At 44.2% G+C, this 12,128-nt stretch overlaps 1 protein-coding gene across 1 annotated transcript; it reads right to left on the bottom strand.

The window, feature by feature from the left end:
- Positions 1–2,761: 2,761 nt before the first annotated feature.
- LOC130385931 (uncharacterized) lies at positions 2,762–5,096 on the bottom strand. The gene is made up of 3 exons (XM_056594717.1): positions 4,292–5,096; positions 3,794–4,170; positions 2,762–3,689 (listed from the first exon to the last, which is right to left on the bottom strand). The coding sequence occupies exons 2-3, from the start codon at positions 3,850–3,852 to the stop codon at positions 2,762–2,764; spliced, it is 987 nt and encodes a 328-aa protein (XP_056450692.1). The 5' UTR covers positions 3,853–4,170; positions 4,292–5,096.
- Between the last annotated feature and the right edge of the window lie 7,032 nt (positions 5,097–12,128).

Below are 12,128 nucleotides of genomic sequence, written 5' to 3'. Positions count from 1 at the left end.
AGATGAAACGCAGTGTAGCTGATCCCTTCTTCCAGGGATGGTCAGGAGTGCAATGGGTGCCACAATTGACATACAGGTAAATACATGCACATCATATTAAAATGGTGATGGGGTTCTGGCCGGTTATCCATGAGGAGAGTCCAGGCATCCAGTCCAGTACCCGCAACACGCTAGAACAGACAGAATAGTGAATTAGAACGGAAAAGTACATAGTGGGAATGTATAATGTAATAAGAAAAGCACAAGCAAACAGAGTAGTCTTCACTTCGCATCTGTCGTTTTCACACTCAAAATTCAAGATTATAGAGGTGCGTTTTGAGCTTTCCTTTGAATAGCTCCACAGAGTCAGCTTCCCTGATCACTGATGGCAGCCTATTCCATAGGAAGGGGGCTCGATAGGGTCCGATTTCTTTTTAACCTTCGGCAATGAAAGAAGGCCCTCTCCCGAAGACCGGAGGGACCGAGAAAGACTATAAGGAATAATCAGGTCCTTCAGGTAGGATGGAGATAATCCATGCAAGGCTTTATAGGTTAGCAATAACCTTCTTAAAGTCTGATCTGATATTGGTAGCCAGTGTAAAGAGGCGAGAATTCGCTCTGTGCACAATATGGCGACTGTTGGCGGAAATTATCTGTATAGGATGCTGAGCATTTCCGGTCTTCCGGTCTAAACATCCAGATTTGACAGCGACCACGAAAACAGCCAGAGAGCGAATTAGTTAGTTTTTCAGTTTCACAATGAGCCTTTTTAAAATCCAAGGGAAGCGACTTAGCTTTCAACAGGTGGGAAACACTGTACGTCATTGCTGTGTGCCGTTGTGTACCTGTTCATCGAAGTACAACAACATAGTTAGCTTCCATTCATTTCCCGTTGACGCTGCGGTACGGGCTGAGTGGAAGCAGAAAATCCGGAGGGATGACTTCATGCCGACCAAGCACACCCGGGTCTGTAGTCGACATTTCAAGCAGACTGATATTGATGTGACTGTCAGTGGACGAAGGAGGGTGAAGAAGGGAGCCATACCAGTTTTATTTTCTTGGAACGGATACCAGCTACCTGCGCCCAGACCGAGTGTGTGGGAACGGCGTCCGCGGGCCGAGAGTCCCCCCCCAGAGCCAGACTCGGACTCGGAGATGGAGACTGGAATGGCTCCAGATCATGATTACTGTGTCGTCCCCCAAACAGGAGCGAGGGCAAGTAATTTGTCAGAGGAAAACGAAGCTCTACGTCTTCAGATCAGGGAGCTTCAACAGCAGGTGGAGGATCTCAATCTTCGTCAGCGTTTTGGAATAGAGCGTCTCTCAGCATCAGATGAGGATGTGCGCTTTTACAGCAGGTTTGCCTCCTACAGAAGTTTCATGGCATTTTGGAGACTAATTGAACCTGCTGTGACCCACAAAATGATTCGCACAACCAGTGCCAAGACAGCCTCTGCCAGCATCAGGACAACGGTAGGTTTATTGTTGGTATGTTTTTGTTGATATGTTTTTAGTTTTATGTTTTATGTTTTTGTTGGTATGTCTCAACAGAAACTGAGACCCATTGACGAGTTTCTGCTGTTCCTGATGTACCTGTCAGTGGGTTTTCCTCTGAGGGACCTTGCAGAGAGGTTCAACATCCACCGCACAACAGCAGGTCGTATCATCACTACATGGACCCACTTCCTGTACTGCCTGCTGGGAAGCAAGCGCCTTTGGGTTCCTCCAGAGGTAGTGAGAGCTCACCTGCCACCTGAGTTTGCAGCTTTCGCAGATACACAGGTAGTCCTTGATTGTACAGAAATATTTTGTCAGACACCATCCTCTCTGCTCCTTCAGAGTGAGGTTTTCTCGACCTACAAATCTCATGCAACATTCAAGGCCATGGTTGGCATGGCACCCCACGGTGCTGTCACCTGTGTCTGGACTGTATGCAGGCTCTATGAGTCTTTCAAGTTGTCTGGGATTGTGAAGCTGTTGAAGCCAGGTATGGCAATCATGGTGAACAAAGGGTTTCGTGTGGACGACCTTGTTCCTTGTAAGGTTTACCGGCCTGCATTTCTCAGGAACCAACAACAAATGAGTCGTGAGGATGTTAGACAGACACAGGCGATTGCACGTCTGAGAGTGCATGTGGAGAGGTGTATCAGGAGAGTAAAAGAGAACAAACTGTTTGACAAGGCCATACCACTATCTATATGTGGGAACATCGATGAACTGTTCAGTGTGGCCTGCTTCCTGGTCAACTACCAGAATGGGCCTTTAGTGAAGGCAAGGGCAACTAGTAAATGAAGTAAATGTTTTATGTTGTGCTGCGTTACATCTGGAAATCAGTTATTTTACTGAGACAGGCCCGATTATATTGTAACTTTGTTACTTGTAATACTTTCCTGTATAATAAAAAAGAGAGAGAAAAAAGAGTCTGTTTGTATTGTCACGCATGTCTTGTCCTGTGTTCTCACCCGAATGGTCTGCACCTTGCGGTGGGTGAGCTTTAAACTGAGACAGGCCAATTTTGTGTTTTGTATTTGCTGTCACTGTTTGCCACTGTATGTACATTAGCTTTGGGTTTTAAAGGACTTGAAATGAAAACCAGATGCATCATAGATGACACTAGAATATGTAGAATTTAATTAGGAAAGATTGAACAACACTTTTTCAATGATCCTATACCAACAATCCACATAGTTTTACACTCTCATTTCAATCAGTTCGAAAGGTATGGTCTCTGAATGAAACATTCATTTAAAAAAGATCAGATTAAGAAATGATAGAAAAATAATTAATCCACCCTCTCCCTTATGACCCAGGCAACCTCAGCATCTTTATAAATTCTTTGCACAAGAACATCATCCTCTGCAAAAACCACAAAATCACACCACTGCATCCCTGTGATAAGCAGCTGGCCTTGCACCTGCCAGTAGTAGCTGTGGCTTGGCTTCAGACGGAGGGCGCCATTCTGCATGCGCAGGTACCCGCAGTCCACGTAGCTCTTCACGTTAGGACACTTCACCTCCACCAGCCCAAATGGTGGTGCCTCCGTGGGATCAAAAACGACCCCATCTGGAGAAGAACCGAGCCAGGGAGCATCTGGATGGATGACAAATCCTGATGGCCAGTAGCTGATGTTTTTAATGTGGGCATACTCCTGAATAGCTACTGGCTCCAGTGCAAGCCCCCTCTTCATCAGAGCTGTCTGAACCCCACCTTTGCGGATACGTTCGGCAAGGTTCTCAGCAGAGCTGTGACCTCTGACATGGCACACCTCCCGGAACCTTGAGGAGGTGAGCCTCATCTTCCTCAGGCTGTGCCATTCTGCGCTACCACTCTGTTCCCTTGTGGCCCTCTCAATGGATCTTGCCATGTCGAAATTGATGGTAAGCGCCATTGCATTACATTGTTGTTGGTGAGTGCACACAAAGGAACATGTGCTTGGGTCCAGCCTGTGACCATGTAACGGCAGTGGGGGTGGAGAGGGTGCGTCTGGGTGGTGGATGATGACCCTACTCACTGGCACAGGGTGCTGATAAGAAATAGGGCTTCCATCTTGAACGCTCCCAAAAGTGGAATTGACAAGGGGGACACCAGGACTTATGGAGAGCGTGGTGATTAATGGTGCAAGGTCTGCCATGAAGTCCTGGTATGCCTCGTCGACCTTCAGGATATCTGGGTCTGGCAAGTCCCCCCGCACTGCTTTGTAGCGCTTGCTCCTTTTGAAACAGTTACATCATAATTAAAAAAAAACAATAACTCTTATAACAAAACAATCTGACAATGACTGCAGAATATATTTGTACTTAACAATGAATATTACCTCACACCATCAGCAGCTGTGTACTGTCCCGACTTTGGTTTGGTTGAGACAAATACCATATTACTCACTCTGCCAGGTTTCACACCCTATCAAGAAAGCGGGTAAAGTTTAAATCAAATTCAAAAATCCATATAACATTAACAATTTGTGATTAGCCTTAGTTCTTAAGTACTAACCAGTTTTCGGGGCTTATGCCACTGCTGCTCAGTTTCAGTGCAGCTGAGGACTGGCGGAACTGCTTTCAGTTGCAATGCCGAGTATTTCGTGCTCTGGTACAGCAGTGCAACACTGTGATTGCAGAGAGCAGTTCCAGCCACACAAGAACACTCAGCCGCAGCTATTTGAATCTGTGGCTGAGTGCTGTCCTCAAAAGTGATCTATGGATAAAACATGATTTTAGTATTATAATTATTATTATTTAAATAATACAGTTTAGTATTAATAGAGCATTGAACTGATTAGTATGGCCTAGATTGAGGATACAAAGTCAGCTCTTACCTCTCACTGACTAATGTACCCATCATGTAAAGGCCTACTTAAACTTGTACTCCAAAGAACAGGAGCAGTACAGAATTGAACAGGTTAGTATACCGTAAATCCTCAATTGTGGCCAGAGGGTTTTATTTATTTAGGCTGCACAGCCTGTTTTCTAATTGAATCTCTGTCATTACTTGAGGATTTACGATAGCCTAGACTGAGGGTACAAAATCAGCTCTTACCTCACACTGACAAATGTTCCCACCATGAAAAGGCATACTTAAACGTATGCTCCAAAGAACAGGAGCAATAACAACCGGTTTCTGGGGTGTTCATGTCCAAGTATAGTTCAGGTTTAAGTAAAATAAACAGACTCGAGATGAATTATTGTTGTTCTACATCCACATCGCCAACTATAGCCACAAAAACACCCCAGAATCTTGAACTTGAACTGATTAAACACATGTATTCCACCCTACTCTGACGTCGTGAGGCTTCTCATGTTTGCGCCTGGACGTCATTCAACGTCATTCATGTAATGTGAATCAAAACACACTGGACTTCTTTTCAACACAGTACAGTCGATCAAACAACCTGATGCTCGAAAAGTAACTAGTAACTGCGCGATTTGTCTCTAGTTTTCTGAACCAAGCTAGCTACCTAGCGATGGCACAATGTGAACGTATTCTGATGTCAGTTTGGAACTTACCTTCAAAATTGTCAATATAACTCGAGAGGTACATCTTGTACCCCTTTTCCCGTTTACTCCGGGGGGCAACGCATCCTTTTTGGACAAGTCTGTGGACGTCTGATATGGTCAGTTTGGGCAGGTCTTGTAGATCTGGTGAAAAAACATCGCCATCGTGCCGGAAGTACTGAGCATCACAAACGAGGGAGCGGAAGTAGAACGGAAGTAGCTTCTTGCACCGAGCGAATAGGTGTAATATGATCAAACTTTCTCGTTCTGGTCAGCAGTCTAGCTGCCGCACTGTGTACCAGCTGTAGACTTTTTGTGGTAGAGTTCTGTAATCCCGAGAACAGTGCATTGCAATAGTCCAGTCTTGACGAAACAAATGCATGAATCAGTGTCTCTGCATCCACTGCAGATAACATTGGTCTGATTCTTGCAATGTTTCTCAGATGGAAAAAGGCAATTCTAGTTATACTTCTTATATGTTGGTCAAAGCATAATTGAGGGTCAAACAGGACACCAAGATTTTTGACGGACGCACTCTGTGGGATGGCGAAGCCATCCAACCAGAGAGAGACATCCTCAAACTCTTCCCGGTCCCGCTTCGAGCCGATAATTATCAGCTCTGTCTTCCCAGTATTAAGCTGTAGGAAGTTTTGTGACATCCAGCCCTTCACAGCAGCCAGACAGGACTCAACCCTTTGAATCTGGGCAGAGTCCCCGGAATCTACAGGAATGTAGAGCTGGGTGTCATCCGCATAGCAATGGAAACTAATTCCGAAGCTGCGGATAACGTCGCCCAGGGGAAGCATGTAAATTGCAAAAAGTAATGGACCAAGAACTGACCCTTGTGGTACGCCAAAGCGTAATTTACAGTGCTTTGATTCTGCACCCTCATGAAGCACAAATTGTGTTCTATCTGTGAGGTACGATTCAAGCCAACCAAGAGCCGTACCCCCGAAACCAACATAGTGTTCAAGGCGGTGAAGAAGAGTGCTGTAGTCGATCGTATCAAACGCAGCGCTCAGATCCAATAGCACAAGCATTGTGCTTGTATTTTTATCCAAAGCTAAAAGGATGTCATTTACAACTCTTGTAATAGCAGTTTCATGACAAGACAAGGCTGAACATAATATAGTCTGAAGCAAGCTACGTCTCCTCCTCCTCCTCATTCCTTGCATTCTCATCGATGCACCATTCCTGGATGCTATTTAAGCCTAATTGATCTAGCCCTCCTGCATTATCGCTAAAACAGTCATTATAATTAAAGCTAAATTTGCACATAAAAATGGCGAATTAGAAAAATGAAATGACATTTAGGCCCTTGGCATGGCATGTTTGACCCAATTTGGCCCTCTGGAAAAACGAATTAGGGAACACTGATGTACACTATATAGGGAATAGGGAACTAGTGTATAGGGAACGATTTCGAACACAGCTTCCCTATCATGGATGTAGTGCACTAAATAGGGTGCAAGCCATTTTGTAGGGCGTTCGAATTCTCAGTGGTCCACTATATAGGGAACTATATAGTGGACTTAAAATAGGGTACATACAATGTACCCAACATGTTACTCCCGTATACCACAATGCAATGCGGTCGTGTTTTCCCGGAGGAGAAGAAGAAGCTGAATAACCGCGAAAACGAATACATTTAATGATGGAGTCTCCGGCTTTCGTTTAGAAATGTCAACAATTTATTTGGGATTTAACATAGAATATTTAACATTCAAAATGAATTAAAAAAGGAAATGTAACATTCAACATCAATACAACCTCCAGCTTTCGTCGTGAGTGACCGGTTTGTTTACATGATGTTGGCGCATCTGTCTGCGTCACACAAATACCCGGCGCATTTACTGACGCAAATTACATTTAGAAATCTTAAGCATAGTGTCCGAATTCTCGTTTGTTCGTTCCCTAAATAGTGCACTATATCATGGACACTATATAGGGAATAGTGAGTGAGTGGATAGGGAACGATTTCGAGCACAGCTAATGTCTAATATGAGGAGAATGGGCACTCGCTGGTTAGTTCCGATTTTCTGGAATGGTTGCAGTAATAATCTGTCCACGCGGGGCGCTCGTAGGCGAGTCCAGAATGAATGGGAGCCTATGGGGTTTTATCCTCAGAATCCACTTTTCTCACAATGTAATTTTTTGTCAAGTAATTTGAAAGTTGCGTTCAAAAGGTGGGGCTAAAATAATAAACTCAGCTGAATATTGCCTTTTTTAAGGTCACGTATCTGTTCTATAAAGGTGTTAAAAAAATACGATGACGTCACACATTGTCATACTGTCAGAGGTACTGCTTTACGGCAGTTTCTGAAGCACTTCCGCATTTCCCGCAACAATAATAACAGCTGTTGGAGGTGGTGGAAGGTGTCGGAGGGAACCGGATGTCCGAGTTGGAGAGGAAGCGGATCAGGGTGGAGTAGTGGCGTGCTAGTGGCGGTGTTTTCAAATTGTTTATTATTTCAAGTTGTTGGCTTCAGAACAACGGCTAAAGGAGATTTCTGAATTGGTTGATTTTTGGGTTGTTCAGCTTGGGTGTTGTGGGGATCTGTTAGTAGGGATATTTCCCGACGGCCTGTATAGGTCCGGGAACGATATCCCTGCACAGGTCTGTGCAAACTCAGTTTTTTTTTCAACTCAAAACCTGTCGACAAGATCAAACTTAAACACAACCCATGCTGTAATAATTTAATCAAGCGTATTTCTAAACCAATATTGTTCACGTCACACGTCATGCATGAATGTTGCAAATTTAAAATGTAGACCTCTAACTGCGCAGCACTGAAAATCGCGCGAAAGAAGTAGAAATAGTGGTAGACTGCAGAGATTGTTCCCGGCGTGGATTGGAATATCAAAATGAAAAGGCACAAAACCATTTTTGAATATTTCAAAGGAAAACAAATAAAAAGCGCAGCATCATCTGATGGGACAGCTATACCCCAACCTTCAACTGTGGACCACGACCACCAACCAAGCAACAGAGAGGAATGTTCTTCAAGTTCAACTCCAACTACGCTAACCGAACAAAACCTAGCTGAGGCTAGCCATGGGAACTGCTCAAGTGAGTGCTGCAGGGATCTTACAACGTCTCTTCAACCAAGCAATCCCGATGTGCTAAAAAGAACCAAGAGGGTGCAAGGGACAGGTTCTTCACAACGCACACGATCCTTGCAATACCAGTGGTTCAAGGATTTTGCTTGGCTGACTCTATGTGAGACCAGAGGGAAACTGTTCTGCACGCAATGTCGCTGCTGTGCTAAGAAAAACCTAGCGGTGAGTAAGAACGAGCCTGCTTTTGCCGTGAACGCTTTCAACAATTGGAAAAATGCTGTAAATACATTCAGGGAGCATACAAACAGCAAGCATCACAAAGACAGTGTTGCTCAATTTCAAATTCTGGTGTCCCAGCAGCCCAGCGTAGCAGCTCAGTTGGACACACAGTTACAGTCAAACCAGAAGCTTAAGAGAGAAATGCTGCTGAAGCAGCTATCTTCGCTACGTTTTCTGGCGGGCCAGGGAATTCCAATAGACGGCAACGAGCCCGAGAACAGTAATTTGTACAAGTTGATGCAGCTCCGATCAGAGGACTGTCCGTCAATTAGCAGATGGCTCAGTGACAAAAACTACATGTCTCATGACATAGTGAATGAAATGATTCACCTGATTTCACTTGATGTTTTACGAAAAGTGCTGTCACCTATTCGGGATGGACATTATGCTATCCTCGCAGATGAATCCAGAGACATATCCAACAAAGAACAGCTTGTCACAGTGCTTCGATGGGTTGACGATGCGTACACAGTTCGTGAGGATTTCATTGGGCTTTTCGATTTACCCAAGACAGATGCGCAGACCATCTTTAATGTCCTGAACGACATTCTGACCAGATGCAATGTGTCACCGGGTTTATGCAGAGGGCAGGCTTACGATGGTGCTGCTAATATGGCCGGCCATCTGAGGGGAGTTTCTGCTAGATTTAAACAGCAAAATCCTGCAGCAATATTTGTGCACTGTTTGGCGCACTGTTTAAACCTCTGCCTTCAAGATGCTGCAAAGAAATGCAAAATGATTCGAGATGCACTAGACATTGTGCATGATGTGGCACAGCTAATTAAGCAGTCCCCCAAACGAAACAACGCATTCCAGTCACTAAAGGCCGAGCTGAAACCAGAAACACAGAACCTTCGCACGCTCTGTCCTACGAGATGGACGGTGAGAAGCAGGGCTCTGAAGTCAGTCATAGACAACTACTCTGTACTTACCACTGCGATGGAGGAGTTTTCGGAAGAATCACACGATGAACCTGGTCGAAAAGCTGCAGGCATTTTGGCTGTGCTTGAAAAATTCAGCACCTACTTCGGTCTTCGGCACTTGATTTTTTCCCCAACTGAGCAGTTGTCCAAGACTTTGCAAAATACCAACATAATGCTGCAAGATGCGCAAAGCGCAGTCACTGTGACACGGGCTTTCATCCAAAGGCAACGATCGGACAAGGAATTTGACAGCTTCTTCAAGTCAGTTAGTGAGGAATCTACCGATCTGACTGAGCGCCCCCCAGCTACCCAGGCAACCAAGACTGCCCAAAAAGTTTGGAGGTGATACACAGCACCTGTTTGATGGTGCATCACAATACTTCAGGAAGCAGTATTTTGAAGTGTTGGACATCATTGACAATGAGCTGGATAGGCGCTTCGACCAGCGTGATTTCGGAGTAGTGGTTGACATTGAGAGGCTACTAGTGACAGCTGGGAACGGGGATGAGGTGACACTCCCATCATCCATTACGTCTCTATACAAAGTTTTTGACTTTGATCAACTCTCCGCACAGTTGCGCATGTTGCCAGACACGATTAAGACATCTGCACTTCAAAATGACAAACTGTCAGTGAGAGTAATAAGCAATGCAATGAATGCTGTTCCTGTCGCAAAAGACCTGCTGCCCGAAGTACACAAACTTCTGAAACTTTTTTTCACCATCCCAGTCAGTACGGCATCGGCAGAGCGTTCGTTTTCTACACTTCGTCGACTGAAATCATACCTCCGATCCACAATGACACAAAAAAGACTGAATGACTTGATGAACTGCCATATTCACCGTGACATTCTGGAGGACATCGACATGACAGCCATCGCTAAGGAGTTCGTGCAGGCCAATGACAGACGCAGGCAGGCCTTTGGGAAGTTTTAAGGGTAGGTCAATGGTTTTATTAGCACCGCCGTGTGCACTCTTCTTTGTTCAATGTTTTTATACTGCATTGTACTGATACAAGTGAGTTTATGTTGAGTTAACATCTTACTGTGGTGCTTTTGTTGTGTATTGTTGGCTGATTGAGCATTTTATTCTGCACAGTTATGTGCTGGCATGTTGTGGGCTTAAGTCATGACCATAATTGATTCATCTATGTAGGCTAGCCTTCTGTGCTGTGTTGACTGTTTTGGCAATTTGTATATTTGTAATATTTTGGACTTGGGTTATTAGTGTTGTTGGCTGTTTGGACATTTAAAATAAAATCATCCTGGCAAAGTGTGCATCCGCATCCGCATTCTCAATCTCTCTCGCTCTCTCTCTCTCTCTCTCTCTCTCTTTCTCTCTTTAGTACTGGTACAAGCAAGCAGTTTCAGTTGCGTTACCACAGACCACCGAGGTACCTTTCTCGTGCATTTTATTCTGCGCTGTTCTGTGCTGGCTGACGTGACTGATGGCATTACGTGCGTGTCCTCGTATACCGTGCATAGCCTTGGCTATGGATAATGTCGGACCTAAAATGTTGGTGACCCCCTCTTGCGATTGTGGCCCCCCCTTGTTCAAACACGTTCCGCGGTCTATGGTTTAAGGTTCTGATCAAAGTGAAGGGAGGTGTTGGGTTTTCTGCTGCTAGTCCCCTTAAATTGACTGATGAATTAAAAAAAGAGATAGGTGATGTAATGCATGCCTCTATTCTGCAAAATGGGATGATTTCTACCATCTGCAAGTCTGCAAGGCAACAAGACAAGGTGCTTAATATAAAAAATGTGCTGGGTAAGGGAGTGGAGGTGTTCAAGCCACGGATTAGTACAGGGGTTAAAGGAGTTGTGTATGATGTGTCCTTGGAAGTGTCTGAGCAAGAGTTGTTATCTTGTCTGAAAGGGGCTAATGTCATAGCTGCAAAGCGCATGGGGAAGGGTGAGAATGGAAGAGGGACTGCTCCTGTCCTTCTTACCTTTAAAGATGATGTGGTTCCCAAGAGAGTCATGTTGGGATACATGAGTTACCCAGTGAGAGAGTATGAAAGACCTCTGAGATGTGCCAGAGATATGGCCATGTGGCAGCTGTGTGTAGAGGAAAGCAAAGGTGTAGACCAGGGGTGGGGAACCTTTTTGTCATCAAGGGCCGGATACATTTTTGTAACTTGTTTGGAGGGCCGCACTTTTTTTCGGCCTATAAAAATAGCTCATGTCAAACAAAATTGTTTAATATATGTATATATATATATATATATATATATATATATATATATATATATATATATATATACATAGGCCTATGTTTAAATGTATATATTTTAAAGCTTATCTCCCTGTGCAACGACATACTGCTTTCTGATTGGCTAATGGGGTGTCCATTAAGTCCATGGAACAGTATACCTTTGACGTAATCCCAGTAGAAAAGTTAAATCAGGTATCATATCAATGCTCTTGAATAGTTACTTACCATTAACAACCAGTAGGCCTATCACTAGAATTAATCAGGTTATTATGCCTTTTATTTTCCTTAATGTAAAGGCATTTCTTAATATTAATAAAAACACATTTTGTGGATTTTGTAAACGGGAGTTAGCGGGAGACTTCTTCGCCACGCTGTGTCCATTAAGTCTGTAGAATTGTAGGTTACACCTCGACGGTCGTTATCCCTTAATTAGGACTTCTCCCATCAAACAACAAAAGCGAACACACACTGAAATAATAATAAAATGAATAGCCTAACAATAAACAAAAAAAAAAAAATAATAATAATAATTTTTGCCTTTCCTTGCCTCCGCGGTCCGGACGAAAGGCTTTGGCGGGCCGTATACGGCCCGGGGGCCGTACGTTCCCCACCCCTGGTGTAGACGATGTAGCACGGATCATGATGGAAAAGAGTGCAAGGAACCTGTGAAGTGTTGTAACTGTGGG

The sequence above is a fragment of the Gadus chalcogrammus genome, chromosome 7 (genome assembly GCF_026213295.1).
Source record: "Gadus chalcogrammus isolate NIFS_2021 chromosome 7, NIFS_Gcha_1.0, whole genome shotgun sequence".
Lineage (NCBI taxonomy): Eukaryota > Metazoa > Chordata > Actinopteri > Gadiformes > Gadidae > Gadus > Gadus chalcogrammus.
The sequence above is the reverse complement of the archived record's forward strand: the minus strand, read 5'-3'. Positions and strand labels throughout refer to the sequence as shown.

Coding starts and splice junctions, on each gene's coding strand:
- LOC130385931 (XM_056594717.1), bottom strand. CDS start 3,852: ATGGTATTTGTCTCAACCAAACCAAAGTCGGGACAGTACACAGCTGCT. Junction 3,690..3,793: donor ACAGCTGCTGATGGTGTGAG/GTAATATTCATT, acceptor CTGTTTCAAAAG/GAGCAAGCGCTACAAAGCAG.